The sequence below is a fragment of the Apostichopus japonicus genome, chromosome 12 (genome assembly GCF_037975245.1).
Source record: "Apostichopus japonicus isolate 1M-3 chromosome 12, ASM3797524v1, whole genome shotgun sequence".
Taxonomy (NCBI): Eukaryota; Metazoa; Echinodermata; class Holothuroidea; order Aspidochirotida; family Stichopodidae; genus Apostichopus; species Apostichopus japonicus.
The window spans coordinates 4,616,624-4,644,307 of record NC_092572.1 but is presented as its reverse complement, the minus strand read 5'-3'; the positions used below and the strand labels follow the sequence as shown (position 1 = coordinate 4,644,307).

General features: G+C 37.8%; 1 protein-coding gene, 11 non-coding genes and 1 pseudogene across 12 annotated transcripts; 6 read left to right on the top strand and 7 right to left on the bottom strand.

Moving 5' to 3' along the window:
- Window positions 1–322: 322 nt before the first annotated feature.
- LOC139978077 (trehalase-like) lies at window positions 323–23,629 on the bottom strand. The gene is made up of 13 exons (XM_071988040.1): window positions 23,125–23,629; window positions 16,290–16,390; window positions 15,001–15,133; window positions 14,177–14,264; window positions 12,985–13,085; window positions 12,163–12,255; window positions 9,819–10,064; window positions 8,886–8,935; window positions 7,214–7,405; window positions 6,486–6,721; window positions 5,630–5,854; window positions 3,155–3,205; window positions 323–2,533 (listed from the first exon to the last, which is right to left on the bottom strand). Exons 1-13 carry the CDS (start codon window positions 23,223–23,225, stop codon window positions 2,369–2,371), a joined length of 1,782 nt encoding a protein of 593 aa, XP_071844141.1. The 5' UTR covers window positions 23,226–23,629; the 3' UTR covers window positions 323–2,368.
- On the top strand, window positions 3,921–3,992 carry Trnam-cau (transfer RNA methionine (anticodon CAU)). The gene has a single exon. It is a non-coding gene; the product is annotated as a tRNA-Met (tRNA).
- Window positions 4,124–4,195, top strand: Trnam-cau (transfer RNA methionine (anticodon CAU)). Its single transcript has one exon. It is a non-coding gene; the product is annotated as a tRNA-Met (tRNA).
- On the top strand, window positions 4,337–4,408 carry Trnam-cau (transfer RNA methionine (anticodon CAU)). The gene has a single exon. It is a non-coding gene; the product is annotated as a tRNA-Met (tRNA).
- Trnam-cau (transfer RNA methionine (anticodon CAU)) lies at window positions 4,550–4,621 on the top strand. Its single transcript has one exon. It is a non-coding gene; the product is annotated as a tRNA-Met (tRNA).
- On the top strand, window positions 4,765–4,836 carry Trnam-cau (transfer RNA methionine (anticodon CAU)). The gene has a single exon. It is a non-coding gene; the product is annotated as a tRNA-Met (tRNA).
- Trnam-cau (transfer RNA methionine (anticodon CAU)) lies at window positions 4,979–5,050 on the top strand. The gene has a single exon. It is a non-coding gene; the product is annotated as a tRNA-Met (tRNA).
- Window positions 6,018–6,116, bottom strand: LOC139978097 (U2 spliceosomal RNA; annotated as a pseudogene).
- On the bottom strand, window positions 17,262–17,333 carry Trnam-cau (transfer RNA methionine (anticodon CAU)). The gene has a single exon. It is a non-coding gene; the product is annotated as a tRNA-Met (tRNA).
- Trnam-cau (transfer RNA methionine (anticodon CAU)) lies at window positions 17,474–17,545 on the bottom strand. Its single transcript has one exon. It is a non-coding gene; the product is annotated as a tRNA-Met (tRNA).
- Window positions 17,899–17,970, bottom strand: Trnam-cau (transfer RNA methionine (anticodon CAU)). The gene has a single exon. It is a non-coding gene; the product is annotated as a tRNA-Met (tRNA).
- On the bottom strand, window positions 18,112–18,183 carry Trnam-cau (transfer RNA methionine (anticodon CAU)). The gene has a single exon. It is a non-coding gene; the product is annotated as a tRNA-Met (tRNA).
- Window positions 18,324–18,395, bottom strand: Trnam-cau (transfer RNA methionine (anticodon CAU)). The gene has a single exon. It is a non-coding gene; the product is annotated as a tRNA-Met (tRNA).
- Window positions 23,630–27,684: the final 4,055 nt, after the last annotated feature.

The window sequence follows — 27,684 nt, the reverse complement described above, 5'->3', positions numbered from 1 at the left end:
CATCTCTTTGTGCGCGAGTCTTCACTCCCTTTAAAAGATCAAAGAAAACGACGGATATCAGACCGACTGAATTACATCTGTTTACGTAAACTACTACTGAAAAAGAAGTAAAAAAAGTGGCCGGGTGACATTTTGTTTGTCTTTCTTCTCGACAGAAATACATCTAAGTAATAATCTGTAATTATGACAAGTTTATATTTTCCCTCTGACAGAGTAAAATATTAATAATTATTTTCTGTCTTTTCAAAGTGTAGTGATGTAAGATTTTATGTAAATTATATTGAAACGACTGGCAAATAAGTATAAAAGCAATGCATGCAGGTGAGGTTCAAACGAGACTAACAATTTGTTTCGTTCATTCATATATTCTTCTTATATATTCATAATGAGAAAATACATATTTCAAAGCAAAAAGTTACGTATCATTTTATTTTTTATATTTATTAGATATTGAGCATATTATGTTCATCAATGAAAGCTGCATGGGCATAAGTAAAAATCATTAAAATTACAAAAGAATTAATTCAAATTTCAACAATAACAAACTTTAATCATTGCCCTTTCAAATTCATCGCAATATTAAAGTCAATGACTAGACATGCTAAAATGGCCAATATGTCTTACGTATTATAAATATATTCATGTTGAGATATACAACCACTTGCTTTTGAAACATTCTTTGATGTTCACACCTTTTTTAGAACATTGTGTTACGCATTGGCACACTGAGTTGAGCTAGTAGTCTTTCAACACATTTCGGTATCATTAAGCGATGCTTCTTAGTCAGTTAGTACGTCATTATACCCACTCCCACAACAACCAACACCTAACCCCTAACCCCTTACCCCCAGCGCCTTACCCCAACCCCTACAAATTTAATTGGCGAACTGCGTCCAATAACTATACAACCAAATATGCTAAATGCGTATCTCATCATAACCAGAAAGTTTTGTCATACCTAATTAATTTATCATGTCGGTCTAATAAATCCACCAACACATACTACGAAAGAATGTGATATTAATTCCTAGGCTAATTTATACTGATAAAAGAATTAAGGTGATTATCTGCATTGGTAATATTATAGTAAAATAGCTTTTAAATATGTTAAAAATTCAGATAATGGCCAATAAGAACGAGTTAAACGAACAGCAACTTAACTGCCTCCCGCCTCGATCCACCCCCCCCCCCCTTCTAATCAGTCTGACAGTGTGAGAAATTACATGGATTGACCACTGTTCAACTGTATGGACAGAAAAACACTCTAAATTCCTTCCACAAATAAATGCGATTTGATCCCAAACATTTCATCGCCCAGACAATTTATTGTTTTAACAATTAGTAATGTAGTCTAATCATTTGATGATCAAATTATCGAATGCAAATTAACTCAATAAATGATAGCAGTTAGCAATCATAATTTAGACCAATAACTATAAACCTGAATAGATGATTTTAGGCCTAATTTTAATCTTAATATGTCAAAGTTTAAAAAGAATGAAAGAGGATAGTGAAATTTAGTTTCTTAATCTATTCCGATTTTCAAGCAACTCAGCTATAAACTTAGCTATATCTCTGGAAGTTTTCTTGAGGGCTGAATGGATGATGACGTCGACTTTTCAGTGCAAGAGGGACTAAATTGTGTTTGGTACTGCATTGGTCGTTATTTTTTTCTTGTTTTTTTTTTTCAAATTTACTCAACCAGAAAACGGAGTCTTCTGACTTTTATAAAAACCCTAGGATGAGGTTTAACATCGTTTGTCTTGAACTAAGTTGCAACGCAATGTAAACATGATATTTCAGGTTTTCAAATTCTTAAGTTTTCTTACTAAATTCTGTGCTGCATCTCGGAGGAACTGAACTGATGGTTTGTGTGTTAAACCAAGAAATCCAGCCACTGTCATTTATGAGCGTCAGATATCTAACTGCGATATCTCAACAACAAAAAGTTGGCTAAGAAATATAAGCTGGGCGGAAAGCAGCATATTAACGTTCCTACAACATAGCACAATTTAAGATTTGTTGTACTTTGTCCTTTTCATTGATAATTTCATGAATATATATATATATATATATATATATATATATATATATATATATATCTATATATCTATATATATATATATATATATATATATATATATATATCTATATATATATATATCTATATATATAAATTCATATATATAACGTAAGTAGCAGACTAAATAATACAGCAAACTAAATTATGAAAAATGTTTTCTAAGTCTTTCAAACTTAAAGAAATAACAAAGTGTGACAGTATCTCAAAAGGAAACACACAAATGACTGACGTCATCTATCTATACACCTTGCATAAGGTATAATAAGTAATAGATTATGTGTTATCCTAGTCCATAAAATTCAAGAGAACAGCGACGATAGATAACATCACAATGACCAATACGTTGACGTCGGCTAACTGTTTGCTGGAGTCAGTATACGGATTATCCAGCTGACTACCGTATTTATCCAACAGGGTCAAAATCACGCCATTCGTCCATCCAAAACCATCCTAGAAGTGGAAACGAAGCGAGATTGTAGCAATCAAATATCACGAAATATGGTATTAACTCAAGTGAGCATAGAGGTACTATGTTAAACTATTATTACAATCGTTCTCAATCGAGCTTCAGTTTAAACTTTCCATACATAGCCTATACATATCGATTAAAATATTTGTTGCTGTGGCATTTAAGAAATATCGGTTGTTAACATGAATTATTTCATTATTAGTATAAGTTTCCTCTTTTTTGGTTAACTATTACTATATATCAATGACCCCGGTATCACGGAACACCCTCATTGCTGCAAATTTCATAAAATATAAACTTATAATTTATAACATACTAACCAGTACCGTACAATAATTAATCTCGCAATTTATGAGAAATAGATTTGTTGTGAATATCTATACCACAAATTATAGTCGCTTCTGTATGAAAATGAAATGAATGAAATTATAAAAGACAATGCAGTCATCCTATCCGTGATATATTTTCAGTTAAGCCATGTACGGTTGGAGTTTACAGAGACTATGTTGTACAGATTGATATTATACACAATCTGCGGGTCAATTCGTTTTTGTGTAATATATGTAGATATAAATATCTGTTATAAAACTGTTTATATTTACCTGGACCTCATATTCACCACCAGAACCTGGCGTACCATCAAAACAATTATACTGCAATTGTGAAGAGAAATGGGCAAAAATGAAATTTCGGAAGATATGTTTCTCTCGTTTTTACATAACTCGTTATTGTTTAATATGTTATTATCCCGATCAAATACCGAGTGGTGTAACATTATAGGGTGTGAGTAATTTGTAATACGAGTGAAAGATTCGCCATGAATAACGAGTATCAGTAATGTAAGACCGATGTACGTCAAGGGCGTGCGAGAAGGTTTGAAATTTAGGTACTGCGTACGGTGGAGTACAACCTATTATAAACGCTGTGTGATATTTAAGTTAGTAATAGAAAACATTTCCATTTAGTAAACAGGCTAATCGAAACAGCGATTTTACTTTAATGAAACTCACTGCAGTTACTTAGGGAACGAAAGTCCATACTTCTATAGGCCTATACTAAAGTCAAGTTTTCTTAAAAACTAATGAAGTTCTGATACTTTCTGACTTTTGCATCATATGGAGTTTTTGGTTTCTTTATCCATTCAGTATTTACAGTAAGCAGAGTGGCGCAGCGGAAGCGTGCTGGGCCCATAACCCAGAGGTCCGAGTATCGAAACCTCGCTCTGCTAATGACATTTTATTTTCAAATTTTGTAATCAGGACTGAACCAATCGATTATTTGTAACATCCATTTTGGTGTTCTGATTCTTTGAAGACTTTTGTATCAAATGGAGTATTTGGTTTCTTTATCCATTCAGTATTTACAATCAGCAGAGTGGCGCAGCGGAAGCGTGCTGGGCCCATAACCCAGAGGTCCGAGGATCGAAACCTCGCTCTGCTACTTACGTTTTATTTTCACTTTGACTGAACCAATCGATTATTTGGAACATCGATTTTGGTGTTGTGATTCTTTGATGACTTTTTCTATCATATGGAGTATTTGGCTGCTTTATCCATTCAGTTTTTACAGTAAGCAGAGTGGCGCAGCGGAAGCGTGCTGGGCCCATAACCCAGAGGTCCGAGGATCGAAACCTCGCTCTGCTACTTACGTTTTACTTTCACTTTCTCTAAACAGGACTGAACCAATCGATTATTTGTATCGTCCATTTTGGTGTTCTGATTCTTTGATGACTTTTGTATCATATGGAGTATTTTGGTTTCTTTATCCATTCAGTATTTATAGTAAGCAGAGTGGCGCAGCGGAAGCGTGCTGGGCCCATAACCCAGAGGTCCGAGGATCGAAACCTCGCTCTGCTACTTACGTTTTATTTTCACATCCTCTAAACAGGACTGAACCAATCGATTATTTGTAACATCCATCTTGGTGTTGTGATTCTTTGATGACTTTTGTACCATATGGGGTATTTGGTTTGTTTTATCCATTCAGTATTTTCAAGCAGCAGAGTGGCGCAGCGGAAGCGTGCTGGGCCCATAACCCAGAAGTCCGAGGATCGAAACCTCGCTCTGCTAATATTACGTTTTATTTTTACATTCTCTAAACAGGACTGAACCAATCGATCATTTGTAACATCCATTTCGGTGTTGTGATTCTTTGATGACTTTTGTACCATATGGGGTATTTAGTTTTTTTTATCCATTCAGTATTTTCAAGCAGCAGAGTGGCGCAGCGGAAGCGTGCTGGGCCCATAACCCAGAAGTCCGAGGATCGAAACCTCGCTCTGCTAATATTACGTTTTATTTTTACATTCTCTAAACAGGACTGAACCAATCGATTATTTGTAACATCCATTTTGGTGTTCTGGTTCTTTGCTCACTTTTGTGTCATATGGAGTATTTGGTTTCTTTATCCATTTAGTATTTACAATAAGCAGAGTGGCGCAGCGGAAGCGTGCTGGGCCCATAACCCAGAGGTCCGAGGATCGAAACCTCGCTCTGCTAATATTAAGTTTTATTTTTACATTCTCTTAACAGGACTGAACCAATCGATTATTTGTAACATCGATTTTGGTGTTCTGGTTCTTTGCTGACTTTTGTATCATATGGAGTATTTGGTTTCTTTATCCATTCTGTATTTCGTCTCCATTTCTTAAACAAATTAAACTCAAAATGATACTAAATATATGTTTATCGAAAATGAACTGTTAATTACACTGAAGGGTGGGTACAGGATTTCCTAAAGGAGTGATGTGGCTCTGCATGGGGTCGTTAATAGCAACTCCCACATAGGGGACTCACAAATTAGTAGTTTAGACATCAAGCTATGCATTCTGTAATCTTTCGACAATAAAGTTTAGATCTGCAATTATGTCTAAGCTGATGTTTGCTCTAAAAACTATGTAGATTATGTAGATTGAATTGGGAGTTGTTCACCTAACCTTACCCTGCAAGATCAGGCCTATTATTCCTTTCTCCCATGCTCAGTTTCTCTACCATACTCTACCCATCCCCCCCCCCCCCATTCTCCCATCTCCCAACCCCTAATATTAAAGGGGGCATCAATAATGCTATCATTTTTACCTTTTCATACATGACATTAGTCTCCGAGTATTTATTCCAGTTTGATGACGTCCAATTGGCTGCTAGGTTCAACGCGATTAGTTTCGCTTCGTTTGAGTTGATACTGTCGATGGCTTGTATGATCATCTCCATGAGAGGGGGCCAAACATTTGGGAAATCCCATTGCTGTCCAGAATTAACTAATGTGGACGGTACTCCACCGGGATACTCGAGAACTTTCATTGTCTGTAGGACACAAGTGATGTGCAAATTTAATAAATATAGTAATTTTAATATAATGAAGAAGGAATACTTTTTAAAAAAAAAATCACCCAGGAAAGAAACTGCAGGGCACGAAACCAAACTACCGAACGACTGATCCGCTCTCAGCCCCAGTCCCCTTACATCGGGAATGTGACTGTGTGATCATCGTCGGGTGTGTATCACCATTCCTCTCGAAAGGGAACAGATACCACACATGATCTTAGCCAAAAGGCCGAGAAGCGATGAAGCAGGAGTTGCCATATAGTGACGTTTGCTGAATTAGGTTTCACATAATTACTGACGGAGATTCTTATATATATTTTGGAAAGGGAATTTCAAACCAGTGAGTGAAACGTTAAGTCTTATTGTGCGCCTATTGGCATGGAAAGATCTGGGTATAGTTATGCAGTTTCACTGTCGAGAATCAATTAACGAATGTTTTACAGTAACGTCATCTATAAAAAAAGAACGAAATTTTAATTATCTTGTGACGAAAGATACAAAACTTTTCAATGGAAAAGAAAAACGTATAAACGGGAATTCCCTCTCTATTAACAATTTCGGATTTTTTTTGCTTTTTTTGTATCTAGAAAATGCATATTCATAGTCTTACTTTTAAATACTCCAATGATCTACTCTCAAAGTCAGTGACTCCGCCCTCGGGATCTTCTACAAAGCATCTAGCCCATAGAGGAGCTACATTAGCGGCTGAGAATTGATTTTTGCCTTCACCTGTCTCAAGATCAAAATCAAGCCAAACTCCAACATCTTCATCCCAGAGTATCTGCTCCACTGCTTCAATGCGAGCATCGAGGGCTGATGAATATTCAACGACTTTGTCATTGTTACCTGTCGACCAATCAAATGTTGGAAAATTTGAGAATGTTTTTCGTTGAATTTGTCTCAACGTGGCTATACCATTATGTAACATGACAGCTCCATATGCTAGATGGTTTTACCAACGTATAAAATATGGTGGTACCAAATAGCTTTTTATGGTATTATGTGTTGTCATAATTCATATGGTGGCAGCATATCCATTCTGGTGTTACCAGCGTACACAAAATGGTGGTACAAAATACAATGTAACGTGGTACCATATACAATAATGTGTTACTATGTACAAATAAAACATCAAAAGAAATAGGTAACATTGAACTGATATTTCATTTCTTTGCAATAGAAGAATTGCCTATTGGTCTATAACACATGACTTGAGGTCCCTGCTTTATATTAGTACATTCTAGTCAAATCTGTCCCTGTTCTTTATTTCTGATGTTAATGTTTTGACCTACCTTTGACCTTATTTGAAAACTAGCCCACTTATATACAAACACTTACCCATCAAGGTATAAAAGTATGTCATTGCTCGTTCGCTTAAACACATGATACTATTTAAGTCTGCGGGAACTATTTTTGAAGTGCGCATTGTTGCGAGCGAAGCGCCCTCATCGGGCCCCAGCCATCGACTCGAGAAATCCCACCCACTTTCACATGCGGAAGCTATCTCAGCGTATACCTCAGCAGCATCGTCTGAAAATGAAAGGTAAATACATCAAGGCACTCTTAAAACAAATGTATTACTTACTACTACGACTACTACTACTACTTATCCTACTACTACTACTGCTACTACTACTCCTACTACTACTGCTACTACTACTACTACTACTATTACTACTACAAGGCCTACTAGGCCTACTACTACTTCTACTACTAGTACTTGAAGGTAAGCTAAATTAAATATCACGGACAGACAGAGCTACCTAATGTTCAAGTTTCCACATAAGCTAGTACATTTCCATTATAAAGTTACAATCGGTTATGGTAAGTCAGGGGATTATGAACGGGTTGTAATGAGCAGTTCAATTAAAAACAACTAAAATCTACCCATTGCCATTATAATTCCTCGATGTCCACATTGTCTTGTTATACAATGTAGCTATGTGGCTGGTTCCTTCATTAACCAACGTATGGACAATATCGTATACTGTTAATTGTTTCTTAATTAGTAAAAATATACGGGCATTGTCTTATCAATAATTCCCGCTAATATTAATAGATATTATCTCCGGTGAGAACATTTATTATATACCGTATATCATACGACAGATCTTTACTGAAGATTGAGTATTATCTGCTGAACAAATATCGCATGCATTCTTAACAGTATGGGTGAACGTAATGCATACTGTATTAAAACATCTGTCTGGTTGAATGAATTTTTAAGAAGTGAGAATAATTGATGACGTGTGGTGACAATGTATGACGTTGATAGTTCAGTTATACTCTTCCAGATTTTTAAAGGCGACACAATTACAACCATTTTCTTCTACTGATCTGACAGAGATGTTTGTGACAAACAACAGCTCAGTCATAACAAATTACTTGCTCCGTTTGGGAAATGTCCTATACCATAGTAACATCTCTGGAGTTGAAAATATTTATAAATATGTGATGCAACAGCGCCACCATAGGATCTGAAAACTATTATGTCTGTCTTTTTCTTTCCATATTTTTCAAGGTTAATGTTAACAGTTTTGTACTAGAACCAGGCTAACCAGGGCCACCATTGGTTCATGTTATATTATATGCAATGTTTGAGATTCAGCATTAATTTTGCAAATCCCCTTTTCCGTGAAGGACATAAGCATTTTAATATTTAAAAATATATATATATAAAACATAAACAACGAAGCATTATGTAGCTCAATGATGCCATCTTTAGACTTGATCAAGTCTTCAGACTTGTGTGTGAATGAAGATTATATCTGTGATATCTTCCAAATGGAATAACATCGTTCTGAGCTGTTTGGGGGACTTGTTTGTGACAGATTTCTCTATTCAATTCAATTCATAAGACTTTATTTCTATCACACAGACCAGTGATAAGGGTTGGGTTTGTGTCTCCTGCCTGAGGTGCGGTGGAAAGCGGTGACTTTTAGTGAATTGATATCGCAAGTCAATTATGTATACAACCATTGCTGGCCCATTTGGCTTGCTATAGACTCACCTTCCGACAGGCCATCGGCTGTTACACGATCCTCTCTATACGATTCAGGTCTGTGGTGAGAGATAATGATACTATTTAACCTAGAGAGGGTTGTAATTGACGTCAATGACTCGTATTCATTGTACCATGCACATGTGTTAGAGATGTATGGAGTACTCTAATTTCTAAACAGTAAAAACGATACAGGGAGAAATAGAATCATTCTCGCCGGATCCATAGGCTACTGCAGACACTCCACAGTCACATCAGAAGTTAAGGGAATCGCGCAAATAACAGGCGCGAATCTAGGTTGTGGGTTAGCACCCATCACCCATCACCCCCCCCCCCCCCCCCATCATGTCAACTTAACACGAAAGTTCAAATGTAGTAGTTACCGCAACCTTGCGCTTAGAACTAAGTATAGAGACTTAATTAATATAGTCCAAATATGCCATGATATCAGCTTGGACAAGTTGAAGTCGAAATTTTGGATTAATTTCCGGGGGAGGTTAACCCTAGATCTATTTCATGGTATTATGGTTACACGCCCTCAGGTTCACACCACCGCCTCCTCTTCTCTAAATCCTGGATCCAGTCACTAATAAAATGATAGGTCTCTGTTAATTTACTGCGAGCTCAAATTCCAAGCGAAGACCGCCACCATGACAAGCTAACCACTGGTCTCGTCATATTCACAGATAGTACAGAATGTTGCATGTAGACTGACTGACGGACTGACGAACGGACGGACGGACGGACGGATTAAATGTAAGGCTGACTAAATGTGGTTGACAAACTACACATTTTACAGACTGATTAACTGACTGAAAGGTTGACCAGGGGATTCACTGATTGGCTGACTAGGATGTTAACTGAGTTAATGTGTGACTGACAGACTGACTGACTAAACAGACAGATTGTCAAACTGGGAGACTAACTGAAGTTACCACTCACCTTGGCATGCCCATCCGTACATTATATTGATTCAGTGTGTAATTTGCGTCTGTGTTTTCATCATAAACTTCCACCGTTCTTTCACTCATCCAGAACGTATACTCCTGCTCCATTATTGGTAGCATTTCAGCGAGAAAAGCTCTATCCTCCGTGGATTTGTAAAATTCCATCACCGTCGGGATAAAATATGGCGGTTGACTTCGGTTCTCGAAGTAAACTCTGTTACCATTCAATATCTTACCGTACCTATATGAAAAGATTTGGAAATTTAAACAGCACATTCATCTGTTCCCTGTGGCGGCTATATAAGATAGCGTAAGAAGAGAACCCGACTAGTGCATGTATTACAATGCTGATCGCCTGATCAGATTAATAATAACGGTTACACGTGTGTAGTATGTTGTACAATGAAAAGTTCATCCAAAATTTGCAAAGAAAGCGGACATATCTTATTCAATTTTCTGTAAATTCCCCCACCAAACCCCCCGCCCTCCCCTCCCCTACCTCCACCGGCAGGGCAGTTATACACACTTTTCATTCATTTCGAGTTTTACTGTTGTTATTGTTGTTATAGTGCATGATTCAAACGTCAGCAGGTAATATAGTTGAAAAACTGCATTTGATTTAGCCCTTCGTTCTAACTCCACAATCTACATCCATGTCATGTTCGTACCTTTAACATCACTACGTTGACCACTTATCTTTCCCTCGGAATCAACATATTAGGTACGTAATCTTTGCATATAAAGTAATATCTCCAGGGCGTATCCAGGATTTTCCAATAGGGGGGGGGGGGCCAGGCATGAATGATCGCCGTCCTGAGGGATGGGTCTAAGGGGAGGGGTGTACAATTTTTGCTTTCAAAGAAGGGCTGTAATGCAAAATGGTGTCATATGCATGGGCGGCGATCCGTACTTCCGAGTGGGGGGGGGGATATAACCTTGTTGACTATCTAAGCGTAGCGCCACCATGGGTTGGCGCGAAGCGTACAAGAAAATTTTGGGATTAACAAACCCTCTAGATGGCCGGAAACGGCACTTCCCGAGGTTTCCAAGCGGCATATACCCAACTTTAAAATAGGGATGTCATGTCCGAAATATCTCATAATCAGGATCCAAAATATTTAATAATATATAATTTCGGGTGTTTATTTTGGGAAAATTGCCCCTGTCAATCTTGTTTCAGGCGCAACGTTAGAATGTTCGAGAGCTCTGTTATATTATTCGATGAAGAAAATGGCCTCATGCAGGCTATTATAGGCCTATACACATGCAATACACAATTACACATAGTTACATTCCTAGGTACCGATTGCTAGGGCATCCAGGTGAAACGTGTATTAAGCATTACCCTGGTTACATGAGATTCTCAGCTGTTCGAGGGAACATGTACGTGTGTAGGCCTACTATAGGGCCTATATGAATACTATGAGGGTGCATATATGTACTACATCAATACCGTGGGCGCAATAATACATTCTGTTGTTATAGGGCCAATGAAGCCTACAGTCAACTATTTTTGCTTTATAAAGACGCTTTATTTGAAAAGATCGCACTGCGTTTATGGTAGGCGAGAAATGAAGCTAAAAAAGAGCCGTACATTAACGAAGATGCATAAATGTAGGCATGAAAATATTCTTATCCCTGGCATTTGGTGTGGGGGGGGGATATGGTGCATTACATCCCCTCCACCCATTTTCATGGGGGGATATATCCCCCCTCCACCCAGGATCGCCGCCCATGGCCATATGTGATCCATTTTTCGACCTTAATAATAAGCAACATTTCCAGTAAATATGGACACAAAATGCACAATTTAGTATGGCTGGCATGTCATTTAGTGTTTATAGTGATAATACAAACACAATTACCATCTATGTTTCTAAAACTATTATGCCGCCGAACTTCGCCAGAACCTTTTTTTGGCAAACAAAAAATAAAGCATACGGGAGGGGGGGGGGGGTTGAGCGATCACCGACATCTCACATAAAGGTCGTCATCAATTTTTTTTTTTTTTTTTTTTTTTTGCTAAACTTTTTTTTTTTTGGTGACGGCCAATAGGGGGGGCGCGCGCCTGTTGCGCCCCCCCTGGATACGCCCCTGTATCTCATATTACATTCATTTTGTATCTGTCATCATTGCATGACTGCTGAGTGTATATACTGAAGGCATCATAACCGCACTGCCCGACATTTTTAAATTAAAGCTACATGCAGTGACTAATATATACTATAAGTATTTAATTATTTGTATAGTTTCTGATAAGGACTGCTTTGTGGTTTTACTTTGTCACTGTTTGCTGCGGTAGTATAGATGTAAAAGTCAATTTTCATAAAGTCTTTTACCTTTCGATCAGAGCTCCCCAGTTCCGAAGCATTCCTCGGACAGTGTCGTACATTTCCGAGAGTAGTAGACCTTTAATGATCCAGTAGGTATCCCTGTAAAACGATGATAAGAAAATAGTTAACTACGTGATTTGTAATATGTTATCGATTTTCCTTAAATTAAACTCTAATTATTTAATTAAGCTTGTTTTAAGTGCATGGATGAATGGCGTTCGCACAAAATATTAAATGAATAGACAGTATGAGTAGGTCCGGGGTACCGTCAGTAGCGTACCTAGAATAGTTAGGGTGGGGGAGGGGGTACCCTCTGCTTTTGAGAAATGGTGTGTATGTAAGGAGGCTAAGATGCAAAATGATGCTATCTTTGGCAATGCTTCGAACTGCTTAAATGTTCAGGAATTCTCATTCTTTGGTGAATGTTGCTTAAATTGTCCTATTGTTTGTTAAAATATTCATTTGTGAAGGGGGGGGTGGATTGCCACACCCTGAACGTTACCCGGGCGAATCGCGACCACCTCAATTGGCGGCGCCTTGTGCGGGTATGTGCTTTTGGCACAACGGCGCACCGGTTATACGAGCCGGTGAGACACTAGGCCAATCCGGCCATGGTTAGAAGTACACGGGTAACCTGTTATCAGACTATTTTATACCAATGTCCTCACCACTATCATAACCGATGTTTACTAAATGATATAAACAAAATAATAATGAAACGATCAAAATATTTTTAGCCTAGAAACGATCCAATTCATGTTTGTCACATTATTTCTGATGATGACATAAAAGAGGCAACATACAGAGAGAAAATAACCAAGCACTTACCAGTAAAAGAATTCTCGAAACCTTCCTCCTGGTACAATAAAATAGTCATCGACGAAGATCATAGAATAGAATTCGCTATTTGTGTTTACATCTTCCTTGATCTACAATATAGCAGGAAATGTGTAACTATAGATTGTTGACAAAGATATATATATATATATATATATATATATATATATATATATATATATATAGGTATATATATATATATATATATATATATATATATATATATATATATATATAAATAAATAAATATATATATATATATATATATATAAATGAAAATCGTAATGAGTTGGAATATATATATATATATATATATATATATATTTATATATATATATATATATATATATATATATATATATTTATATATATATATATTAATATATATATATATATATATGTATTGTGTCGAACTGTTTTATCGTCTTACAAAATACATTTATAATGATAGCGTTGCTTACTATAGAAGTGCACGATCAATCTTCCTCCATTGAAATAAGCTGGAACATTTTTATTTTATTTAGGCTCCATTTTCTTTTCTTTTTGTTTGGGGGAGGGGCTTGTTTGCAGTCTAGTTGGAATTATGTTACAAACAAAATGTTTAAAGGCACTTTAATAATTAGCTTATGTAACAGACAGCATTGTGATCATAAAATTCCACAAACAGCTTACAAACAATGGCTCATTTCTGGGGATATCGTAAATTAGAAGTGATTTCTGTCGGTTATCACTTCGTAAATCTGTGACGTCATAGTGTCACCCGAATCTGAAACATTTTACGCTCTCTTTGTTTTTATTTTCATATTTTTAAGATATTAAGAGTATTTTTCCTGAAGCCAAAATCATCATTATATCATATTAACAGCTTATTTATTTTCAGATTCTGGATATTTACACTTTTAAATAAATAAATAAATAAATAAATAAATTTAAAGCAAAACATGAATCAAATGTGGCTCGGTGATGTCATATTGATACTAGTCTTGGATGTGTAGTAACGTTAACACTGTTATATCTGCCAGCTGAAATAACATTGGATTTCACTTATCTGTTGTTGTTCTTTACAGTAATATCTATCGCATATAGGAATGAGTGCGGTTGTTTCCATCGATGCCGTAAAATATATAAATAAAACCAGAGAATATCAACTATTAACGCATTTTGTGCAAACACTGATGTTTACCTTCCTTCCCAGAGTAAACCATAGTTCGTGTAACTCCTTCGCCCATGTCTTGTAAGTTCCATCGGAAATTTTTTCAAGAAATAGTGGACTGTGAATATGAAATTAAAAAAAACCGTCTTGGTGTGTCTGTGATTCATTAGATAATATCTGTCTATTACGTAACAGTTTAAGAAAAAAGGTTAACAAGAAAGATATAAAGAATGCACAAACAAACAATCAACATACTTCATACATGATGAATGTTATGTGTGGTTCCATCGTGTATATGCAGACCCTACACAAAATTGACGCTGTGTGGTGTCCATTTGTTTCAACGTGTCGAGAATGTGGGGCAAAGTTCGTCATTAGCTTCGGTTCTTCCTTTGAATACTTCAGTAACATCTGTTATGTTCTTTTAATTTTCTCAACAACACAAACATTGAACGAAAACGAGAGAAATATGTATTATGTTATTCTTTATGTATTATTAATGTATTCTTTATTGTACTCTTAATGTATTCTATAAATGTATTCTTTATGTAATATGTATTATGTTATTCTGAAGTTATTCTTTTGGGAGAAAGAAAAGCTGACATAATCACGGTACGTGTCCTTTACCAAACGCATAGAAAATGATACAAAGGTTGATCCACTCTAGTTGATCCAAGTGGTTGGGAGTTTCTTATCGATGCATGGTATACATGCAAGTACTTATGTGGGGTTGGGAGTTTCTTATCGATGCATGGTATACATGCAAGTACTTATGTGGCGTTGTGAGTTTCTTATCGATGCGTGGTATACATGCTAATTTAAGTTTAAAGAAGATTTAGAGTGTATTGCCTTACTTTTCCTTCCAATCTGTTGGTTCGTAAGTTTCGAACTCCAGGTTTGGTCCTTCGAAGTAATCGGCAACAAACGTCTCCATGGTGGCTTTATCAGTCGTGTCCTCCAGGCCTTCAAATGCAGCCAGGACGGTTTCTACAGATGAAGCAGACATTAAACGCATCTATATGCGTGACTCAGTGAGATAGATATGATGTTACATATAGGCCTTTATATAGTTTCAAAGTATAGCATGGCCTTGAGTATAACATTGTAAATATTTTCAAGTTGTGGTTTATTAAATTAATTTGAATATTAGTGGAATAGTAACAACGTTTCAAGTGGTAAGGCACTGTGGAGTCGGTGGATGGTTCCACAGTCTTCAAACTATAATATAATGTAGTTTTATCGTGGATGTATACGAAGGTGACACGTCGTTACATGCTGTGTCGACATTACCGCATTTCGATACTTCTACGTAATGTTACATCATTTGATACGCTGGTATTTGCCAATCAGTTTATAAATAGAGAGTGTGTGTATTACATTCTTGTGCTTTAGTGCTTGTGCTTTAGTCATGTCTAGTGAATGTTTAGCACAGTGAAGCAGCATAGTTATACACTATCCGGTATAGTATCATTGATAACTTGTAAACATTGTTGTCGATAGCAAGGTCTAGCCCAAGGGACAACTGCAATATATATGCACGGGCTCCCTTTTTGGAGTCTATAATTTCCGTACTTTTATTATTAGAAAGAGATGACAAAATTCTCTATCATATAGACCTATTCACACATGATCTTTAACAGCAAATGACATTTTTCCCCAGTTGATAACATTTACACTGTTTCTCCACATGAATTAAACATATAGCATTTCTAAAGGAAAGTTGCATTAAATATGAAAGTCCAAATAAACAAAACACTGACAATTAAGAAGAGAACATTCCAAATGTATTACATAATTAAGAATAATTTGACTCGGTCAATACCTTTTTGACCTCTGGCCCGAGGCTGTAGCCCTCCCTGAAACACCCCTCATCAAGGCTACTTGTAAATCTATTTCAGGCATAGAATTTATTGATACGGTACAGCCTTTGAAAGTAATTAGACTTAATTGGTTACATTCCTGTTATACATTACATAATTTCGTAGAACTGCAATATGCTATCTATCTGTTTGTCTGTCTATCTGTCTGTCTGTCTGTCTGCCTGTCTGCGTGTCTGTCTGTCTATGTGTCTATCTGTCTATCTATCTATCTGTCTATCTGACTATCTGTCTATCTGTCTATCTATCTAGATCCCACTATTTACCTGCACTCTCCTTTAACTTCATATCGACGAATGTCTTTGAATCTTCGTACAATTCCGCCAGTTGGACGGCCTCGAGAACTGGTCCATCACAGAAAATAGGACTGTAATAAATAGATGTAGGTAGAAATATTCAACATTTAGAGCGTGTTCTTGTCTATGTCAGTACAAGAGTAAGGGTAGCATATAAGTCCAAGTAAACTATGATGTGATAACATTTGGTTTACTTTTCATCTCTAGTGTGCATAGGCCAAAACAATTTAAACTCAAGATTCGGGCAAAATATTGTATTGAGTCGTAGATAGTCGTACACCTATATAACACAATGCCATTAATTTTATTAAGTTCCTTTATTCTACATAATACCAGTTCTATAGCTGAAGGCTACTTCAATGTAGCTGCCAAGTACAGGATAATGGTTAAGATAAGAGCAAACCGAAGTGCAAGGAGAAGTTGACAAGCATTGGCTATAAAGCGGCAGGTAAATTCATTTTCTCTCGTCAGATGAGTCATTACCCATCAACAATAAATACACATAACAGTGTGGGAAAGGGGGGGGGGGTCAAGCTTTCGTTACGCACACTTTCGCTTACAGAATGCTCCCACTGCGCCACTCTGCTGATTGCAAATACTGAATAGATAAAGAAATCAAATACTCCATATGATACAAAAGTCCGCAAAGAATCAGAACATTAAAATGCATGTTATGAATAATCGATTGGTTCAGTCCTGTTTAGAGAATGTGAAAATAAAACGTAAATAGCAGAGCGAGGTTTCGATTCTCGGACCTCTGGGTTATGGGCCCAGCACGCTTCCGCTGCGCCACTCTGCTTACTGTAAATACTGAATGGATAAAGAAACCAAATACTCCATATATGATACAAAAGTCAGCAAAATATCCGAAACCAAAAATGGATGTTACAAATAATCGATTGGTTCTTTCCTGTTTAGAGAATGTGAAAGTAAAAACGTAAGTAGCAGAGCGAGGTTTCGATCCTCGGACCTCTGGGTTATGGGCCCAGCACGCTTCCGCTGCGCCACTCTGCTTATTGTAAATACTGAATAGTTAAAGAAACCAAATACTACGTGTGATTCAAAAGTCATCAAAGTATCAGAACACCAAAATGGATGTTACAAATAATCGATTGGTTCAGTCCTGTTTAGAGAAAGTGAAAATGAAACGTAAGTAGCAGAGCGAGGTTTCGATCCTCGGACCTCTGGGTTATGGGCCCAGCACGCTTCCGCTGCGCCACTCTGCTTATTGTAAATACTGAATGGATAAAGAAACCAAATACTCCATATGATACAAAAGTCAGCAAAGCATCAGCACCCCAAAAGTGATGTTACAAATAATCAATTGGTTCAGTCCTGTTGAGAATGTGAAAATAAAACGTAAGTGGCAGAGCGAGGTTTCGATCCTCGGACCTCTGGGTTATGGGCCAAGCACGCTTCCGCTGCGCCACTCTGCTTATTGTAAATGCTGAATGGATAAAAAAAAAACCAAATACTGTATATGACACAAAAGTCAGTAAAGAATCAGAACACCAAAATGGATTTTACAAATAATCGATTGGTTCAGTCCTGTTTAGAGAATGTGAAAATAAAACGTAAGTAGCAGAGCGAGGTTTCGATCCTCGGACCTCTGGGTTATGGGCCCAGCACGCTTCCGCTGCGCCACTCTGCTTACTGTAAATACTGAATGGATTAAGAAACCAAATATTCCAAATGATACAAAAGTCAGCAAAATATCCGAAACCAAAAATGGATGTTACAAATAATCGATTGGTTCTGTCCTGTTTAGAGAATGTGAAAGTCAAAACGTAAGTAGCAGAGCGAGGTTTCGATCCTCGGACCTCTGGGTTATGGGCCCAGCACGCTTCCGCTGCGCCACTCTACTTATTGTAAATGCTGAATAGTTAAAGAAACCAAATACTACTTGTGATTCAAAAGTCATCAAAGTATCAGAACACCAAAATGGATGTTACAAATAATCGATTGGTTCAGTTCTATTTAGAGAATGTGAAAATGAAACGTAAGTAGCAGAGCGAGGTTTCGATCCTCGGACCTCTGGGTTATGGGCCCAGCACGCTTCCGCTGCGCCACTCTGCTTATTGTAGTACTGAATGATTAAAGAAACCAAATCCTCCATATGATACAAAAATCATTAAAGAATCAAAACTCCAAAATGGATGTTACAAATAGTTTTCGTTCCATTTATTTGTTTTCACATAAATATTACAATGTGAAGGGAAGGCGTCTGAAAAGCCTATACTGGCTTAACAAAACAGAAGACTCCCAAGAGAAGAAAGAAAATAGTGAAAATGATAAAAAAATAATCATAAATAATAATACGTATCGGTTACAACTATATATTATATATATATAAGCAAACTGTGTAATTATGCAACTAGATCGTATTTAATAAGACATAATGATTTCTTTAGTAGGACGTTTTCTAAATATGGAGCTTGTTTTCTTAGTTTTTAAAGCTATTGACAGTGAGTTCCATATTTTGGTTGCACGGGTTCGTAGGCTTAACATACCAGTACGAGTGTTAAATGAGCTTGAATGAGTGTTGCTAGCTGTTCGTGTATTATGATTATGGAAATCCCTTTTGCTATGTATAAAGTTTCGAAACTGATTGGTAATGATTCATCAAAAGCCTTGCATGTAAATGTCGCAATATTAACTTTTATAATGTTATCTAGTTTCAATAAATTTAGTTTCTTAAAGAGGGCTCTTGTATGTTCACGTGCATGGTGCTGTGTAAGATATATAACGTATTGCACTCTTTTGTAGTATATTATATATATATTATATATTTTATATAAATTATATATTTTTAGTATACATATATAGTATATAAATGGATTTATTCAGTCCTGTTTAGAGAATGTGAAAATAAAACGTAAGTAGCAGAGCGAGGTTTCGATCCTCGGACTTCTGGATTATGGGCCCAGCACGCTTCCGCTGCGCCACTCTGCTGATTGTAAATGCTGACTGGATAAAGAAACCAAATACTGCATATGACACAAACTTCAGCAAAGTATCAGAACACCAAATTACAAATAATCGATTGTTTCAGTCCTGTTTAGAGAATGTGAAAATAAAACGTACGTATCAACTAGTTGTTTCACAGCTGTATTTTCAAGCACCTTTATGGCACCCCCCCCCCCCCCCCTCTTTATACTGTCGCGTTTTACATATAATCTCTTTTAAGCGATACATTTCTTAAGAGTGATAGCCAAAGTTAAGTAAATGAAATAAACATGAAATGAATGATAGATTTTAGCAACAGTCACGCAAAGTGGATGTTACGAGAAAGTTGCAGAGCGAAGTTTTCATATTCTGACATTGCTTATCTGCATTTTGGTTAACATCATGTGAGTTCCAACGTGTTCCTTTTACTAAGCGGTAACATCTACTGAATCTCACCGCACTGGAGCAGGAGTTTACTTGTCGACTTAATTCAGGTTAACAAGATTGTGTATGGTTTTGACAATTTATCCTTAACTGACTTTTTCATGATTGCTAATAGTAGTTGTACCAGAGGTCAATGTGTTACATAGTAGGATTCATATTCGGTATAATTTTATTTTTGTCTAATAGGGTTGTGAATGAGTGGAAAACCAGGTTTGCCTCAGAAAGTTGTACTTGCAAGTAGTGTCAATGGGTTTAAGAATGCTTTGGACAAGCACTTTAAGAATTGTAATCGGGTCTGAGTGTTTGTGTCTTCAGTGTTTCTCTCTCTCCTATAGGGTCATTGAGTGTCCCTCCTGATCCTTTTCTTTCTACTAAACTAAACTATACGTCTCTGTTCATTGTATAGCATGATACACTAGTACACCTGCAGCAGACCGCGACATAACTAGGATAATGCGTAGGGTTCCCTTCCTATCGACTAAATGTAAGGCATGTGGGACTGCAGAGGCTGGATCAAGTTGTTTCCAGTTCTAATTGACTCTTTACGTAAGACGTGATCTGATCTCTGCTGGATGCGTTAGTTTCAAAAATCAAAAATGCGAATCGAACTCTCGCATTACAAGTAAATGCTAACTTATAGCCACAAGTGCCATATCTCTCCCCCCCCCCCCCCCCTCTCACATCCCAGTCCGCTCCCACGAAGAGTTCACCGCCGCCGCGTGCAAGGATGTCGCTGATACGTCACCAACAGCAATTCCCGCCCTTAAATCGCAGCAGAGTAACCTCTCTCCACACTATATAGCAGGGGTTCCGTAACTGGGGTGCATGAACCCCCAGGGGGTGTGTGAGTCCATCCCAGGGGGTTCGTGAGACGTTTCTGAAATTCAAAACTAGAGTACCTTTTGTTGAACTAAAATCTGATATAGCATACATTGAAGATAAACACGTGATAACATTTTATTCGTGTAACTTTAATCACGGTATAAACCATATTTATTGTTTAGACATACTACATTCGCTACATATCTAATATCACTCAACCTTTATAAACTATATCTATGGTGTAATAGCATGGCAGTAGAATTACTAACGCCGTAATTCTTCTTACATGTTATTACTGTTTCTATTAGACTCACTGTATTATATTCGCAGCTTATCCGTAACATACAACCCGCCTGTGTCTGCTTTAATCTAACCTTCCATATATGATCTTACAAGGACAGTGTCTCTCGTTACATGAAAGTTTAACAGTACGTTTCAGCAGACATCTGCCACAACTCGCCAACATTTTGCAGGTAGTACAACACTGCATTGTAGAACTACCGATGTATGAAACTAAACAATAGAGAGAGATATAAGTATATTGCCCTTCTCCGTAATATAATGTCTCGTTTATGCAGAGTTTTCACACTTGATTTTCTACGACACCAGAATAAAAACATTGGTGAAGGAATAAGCCAGACAGAATCAAAACCCCACTTCACGTATTAATGAACAAATGGCATGCGGACTGGGTCTAAAACCGACCCGGGCATTCCATCTAGACCGGCCCATTATTCATTGATATGTTACTTACGTAGTGATCGCCGTCTTGGGGGGAGGGGGCCTTAGGGGAAGGGGACCCTTCCCATTGAGATTTTATTGAAGTTAAGGAATGCCTAGATGCAAAATGGTGCTATATTTCTCAATTTTGTAGGTTACAATAAACCTTTAAAAATGGCCCAAATATAATTTTCCAGAAGCAACACTTGATTAAACTGAGAAAAGTTAAAACATAAACAAAAATAGACAAAAATATAGGCCTATGTTTTAGACTGGATTTTAGTTAGTTTTTCAAGCATTTTGTTACAACATGCTTGCAAAAAAGAGAGTAAAAAAACCCTAAATAGCACGTTCTTTTGTTACAAATTAACAGACTAACTAACATGGTGATTTTTGAGCTGATTCCCACAGTTAAAAATATATTTCTACACAGCCCGTCTCTATTCTATTAACTACTGTGAAAATGGGCTGTAATTTTTACCAGGCTCCCCAGCCCACCAGGGCAGGCCACCGGGCCACCGGGCATTGCCCAAATGCCCGCCACTGGTAGACCGTAACATTGGAAATTAGGATTTTCCGGCTAATCTCAGTTTTCCTATAACGGTTTCTTACTCCTGTTATCAGATTTGCATGCATGCATATGGCTAGTAATACCAGTCCTGCTATCTGTCAGCAAGCCGTCAATGAAGGAAACAAGCCACGAAACAGCCGTTGGTATTTTAATTAGGGACTGAGTTAATTAATAAGAAAATCGTCCAACAGACTTTACAAAGTCTAGGTATAGACCCGGTATGGTGGATCGGTATATCGGGTTTGTACAAGGTTATAGGTACCGATTTCTTTAATAGGCAGCTGGATTCCAATCTTTAGAGGTCCGGATTTAACCAGCAGGCAACTAACCTATTGAGCCTAACATCTGCCTAAGTATAGCGATTATTCAGCGACAATTGTCAACTATATTTTGATAGATAAAGTCACGGTAAACAATAGAATATTGACTCATGACAAATACACCCACTTAACACCTCTGATACACCTCCAAAGTAAATAAAATACACACCCAAAAACAAAGCAATCTGCCTAGATAGGCGGAGATTCACACGTATTGCCGGCAAAGTAGGGATATATAGGGAATGGAAAAGGAAGTAAGAACATGTTAACTAAGGATCAATGGCTTATGGCGAAGATGTGGATAATATTTGGTTTACTGGGGAACGGGCGGGGACTTTGTACATGGGGAGAGTACATAAATTATGTTACTCATTGTATACCTCCCGGATTTTGATATGCTCGCTACATTTTTTTCATTCTTTTTCCCCAGCCTCTTCCTTTCTCGCCTTTTATAATAATTGTTCACTGTTCTTCATGCCAATCATAACCCTTTTTAGTATATTTCTCCGTTATTTAAAAAAAAAAAATCTTTTAGCTATATTATTACTGAAAAGCATAGCATGCAGCAGTCAATTGGTAGCTTCTGTTGGTAGCATTCTGTTGGTAGCAAAAAACCGTCGGTTGATAGCATTCTGTTACGTTTAACTTCTGTATCGGGTCCTATACCCATCAGTCTATCCACCTGTAGAGAAAATTCTGTCCGAATAAACTCTCTTCAATCTAAGGGAAAACACGTTCACGAAAACATGTTGTAAAGCCCCTTCATTGAAGAAGAATGCTTGAAAATCACATAAAACTTATTAAAAATCCGTTTGGACATTTTAAACAGTATTAAAAGAAGAGGTAAAAACATATTTCTATTCTACACAAATGCAAGCATGCGACTAGAGTAACACGACACGAAAATATACAGGAACAAAGCAAGAAACAACGAAATGAAAAAATAGGAACCGAAACAAGAATTAAAAGACATATAACTTACTGATCACATGGCGGAATATCCTTCAGGTCTTGAGCAGACGACAATTGTAACAGCAGGAATAAGACAGGTAAAGTCGTATGTAACACGCGGTAAAATCCCATTTTATATGGTGCTTTATGAAACGTTCACACAAAACTAGCAGACTACCAGTAAAACTTAAGTTTATCGTTCTCCTTGGTTGTTCCCGAAGTGGTTTTACACAATTATATCGTTTTCCATAATTGATTGTAAGTCTGTACACGATCCAATGTTAATTAATAATACATTAACGGAAGGTGCTGTCTAAATGTCACTTATAAATCTCCTAGCGATGATTTGTTACTCTACTGCATATATCCTATATAGGCTTAAAGCCTACCAACAGCTGGTCCGATTAGACTTTGATACCAAAACCGACTCCATTCTGACGACTTGATTGTTTTCTGATAAAATATTGCCATCTTCAGAGATCAAGCCGATGTATCGTTCCGTATTGTTTACCAGCAAGATGTCTCTTCGACCGCCGAATGAATTAATAGCTAGCCCCGGTATAGATGGCCTACCGTATACATGGCGGAGTGTATAGCCTAGTGGTTAACGCCGGCGTCTCCCAGTCATGAGATCCCCGGTTCGATTCCCCGCCGACAGCAATGTGTGTCGTCTGGCAAGGGTGTTGTTCAATAACAACTTCCCGACATGGACGTTAAATGGATGTGTGCCGAGAGATTGGCTTCGGTCAGCTTGCGAGTCTAAAAGCCTCCATGGCTTCTTTCGCGAGTTCCTGCTTGCGGGAAGATCACATATACATACATACATACATACCTACATCTACACAGTATAAACATTTATATTATCGGTAGGCCTACATCTATTTATATGCAGCAGCTTTATTACTACGATCTACATATCAGTTGATTTATAGAGATCTATATATACAGTCAGTGGATGATTAATATCTTAGGATGATGGTATATTCTGAATGTCAGCCTCAGGCATTGTACTGTTGAGGAAATATAGGCCCATCATATGATGTACATAGACTCCACAAGGTGTAAGAATACACTCACTGCTGCCCCGGGGGCGGATTTAGGAATGTTCAACTTGGGCAGTTGCCCATGGGCCTCCACAACAAGGGGCCTCCACATATTTCATGAAAAAAATATAAGGAAAATGTAGGCTGACACGTATCATCAATCAAAATCATATTGCATCATATTGCATATTGCAAACAGGCTTACATACCGTAATGAAAGTTCTTGAACATAAATTTACTTAAAAAATCACAAAATACTACACCATTTTACATCTAAGCACCCTTAATTATTCAAAAACAAAACATAGGGGGAAACCCCTCTCCTTACACCCCTCCCCCAGGACGGTGATCACTGGGGTGCTGTGACTGTGAGCCTCTACTAATGAAGGTTGTCCACGGGCTTCCACATGTCTAATATACGGCCCTGTGCTGCCCTCCAAGTGTTTGATTTTATGTGATTATTCATTCCTGGATGATAAAAGACTTGGGAATTGTATAAAAAGAACGTATTAATATATGTACATGCTGACATGTATTCACAACGCAACTATAATGATGGCTAGCGGTAGGTAATTATAACAACGACGGGGTGGGTGAAGGGGGAGGGGTGGGGTGGGGAGGGGGGGGGGTGGGGACATAAGCCGATAATCGTTGACCGTATATGACATATATTTGTCTGAATAATACCTTCGGTCATGGATGAGGTAAATAGAGTGACTACTGTTTGCTTTCCTTAAAATATACTTCAGCCTTAATATAACTACGCTAAAAGTAGTTCTCTTTACCATGTTTATCTGTTCACAATAATACGGATAGGCCTACATGACGGATAATATTGAAATGGGGAGGGGAGTGGGAGGGGGACTTTGATGGAAAGCTCACCGGTCGTACATTACAAATTTCATTTATATCGCAAAAGGAATTGATCAAAAGGGTTTGTCTTGTGTTCCAAAGTATAAGCCATCAAACAGCCGAATCTCTTGTCGAAAAATAGATAAGCATTTTCAGTTCTTCACCAGTAACGTTTAATTGGGCCGGGTAGCAGGATAACTCACGCATCCCTTAAACGGTTTAATTATTCTTTATTATTTCTGAAACTTGGAAATTAATTGAATTGAGGATGTGCTATATAACACTTTTCTTAACTTCTAATTGTCACAACTTCAACCCCCCCTCTCCCCCTCCCTGATATCCAAGCAGCTTCCTACAACTGTGGTATACAATGCCTATATATGCTCACATGCCATGCACAAGATGGTTTATAATGTACTATATATATATATATATATATATATATATATATATATATACGAAGTGCTGCGGTACGTGAGGTAGAGCGACACGTTCTAGATATGAATAGGTCAAAGATTAAATTTATTTAAGTTGATTTCTTCCCTTTTTATCAGATTCTCTTGTCGACTGCCTTGCATGATTGATCTAAGAATTATTTTTTTTTTTTGGGGGGGGGGGGGGTATTTTGTATCGGTTCATGTTTCGTTTTTAAATTGTTAGCTTTTAAACTTTAAATAGTCCCTTAGCAACGTGTCCATTATCTACGTGTTATATATCAGAAAGTTGACAATGTTTCTATACAGCATAGCGCACAGTAAAGCGCATGAGGTAATACTATATGATGGCATATACTCCCTGCAGATAGGCTCTATATCAGGGTTGTCCAACCTACGGCCCGCGGGCCACAGTCCGGCCCGCCGCAGGGTTGCGTCCGGCCCGCCAGAGATGCTCTACGGTGCGAAATTTTAGTGAGCAGATTTATTGATAACAATTTGAAGCTATATAATCAATCATTCGAACCTTGTGGGTCCAAAAAATTGCTTACAGGTCAGTTTGTGTGACACTCTCTCAGCGGACGGGGGGGGGGGGGGACCGGGGGCGGCTGAACTTTATTCATCTGTTTTATCAGGAAGGAAAATAATTCAGTGCGCTCCGCGTGCAGAGCTCACATTTTGTTGCCTTGAGCTTCGTGCAAAAAAGCGTAGGGTTCATGCGGCCCCCTCCTTCATCATTATCATTCAATGTGGCCCTCCTCTGCAAAAGGTTGGACAACCCTGCCCTATATCAATCCACCCAAGTGTTCTCCTAATCATAGGGAAAACGCCAAAATGCATCAGTAGAACATCTTTTTCGATATGTTATCAAGCAAAATCTGGTTTCTTGTGTCTTGCAGGCAATTTTAGACTCCTTTAGGCCACCCAGGAGCAGAGTACGAAAATTGTTTACTACTGAGTAAAGAGGTTTGTTTACAAGGGCGGCGGAACCGGGGGGTACAGGGGGCACGTGCCCCTCCCACTTTTCCTCAGGATAAAAATGTGCCCTTTTTCTACATAAAAAATTGTACTCTTGATCACCTTATTAGATCAGCGATATTTCAGTAAGAGATCTAATCCTAATTTAGAAGTATTAATGAATTTCTGTGGGTCAAACTCAAATGTTTACTACCACAAGGCTTCTATTATAACATTCTGGTGAGTGCCATTATGCATATTCAATTTGTCAAAAAAATCCTAATACATTTCCAAAAATACATTGCTATATTACATTGTGACTTTGTAATAAGCAGAAGCCATTTATAGCCTACTATGAATGAGTTTAGTTTAATATCCCATAACCTACCCCATCCTTTCGTATTTTGACATATTTCATTTGCTTTCATGCATGGATCGATCGCGTGTGTATGGACTTGGACTTTAAATTGATTTAACCTCATTTTGTCTCGAGAGAAAACTTGTTCCTTGTTTTCAGTTTGCACATTGGATATTGCAGTGCTAGTATGCATTTTTTTCTTGAGGGGGGGGGGGGGGGCAGTGGCGGAGCGTCCATACAGTCAGAGGGGGCGGATGCCCCCTGACGGACTCAAAATGACTGCTGGCGCCCTTTTCAGCTTTTTACCACTTTTTACTTATTCGCGATTATTGACTATTTTGTTGCGCTCTCAAATACCTATTGACATTTGTCACATTTTGTTGGTGTAATTTTCTGACAAAATGGCGATGACACCTATTTATTCTTCGTTTATCTGCAAATTAGCAAGGCCCGGAAAGGTTCATTTCCGGCGATCTAGGGAGTATCTTTACTCAAAATATTTCTGTACGCTGGCCGCGCCAACCTGTGGTGGCGCGCCGCTTAGATAGTGTCGAAAGCGCCCCCGGCCTACAGACCATTCTCGCCCCCTGACCATTACCCCTAGCTCCGCCACTGAGGGGGGGGGGGGGCGTTGATGGAGTGATGTGTATACGCAAATAAGATAATACAATAAGAGTTATAAGGGTACTAAATATCAGGCTGCATCAGTCCAATCGAATTTCTGCAAAGTGCCCTTCGACGTCGGTGCCCCCCAGATTAAAAGTGCTTCCGCCGCCCTTGTTTGTTTACAAGTGAGGAAAACTTCAGGCTCCAGAGTAGCCAAACATCTTCACGATCATGACACGGAAAATTGATGGTGCCATTAAAGGCCAACTTGTCAGCTATCCAGTGATAGGTAGCGTTTAGCTAGTGAAAAACCTCTATCTCAACTTCGTTATTGTGACATT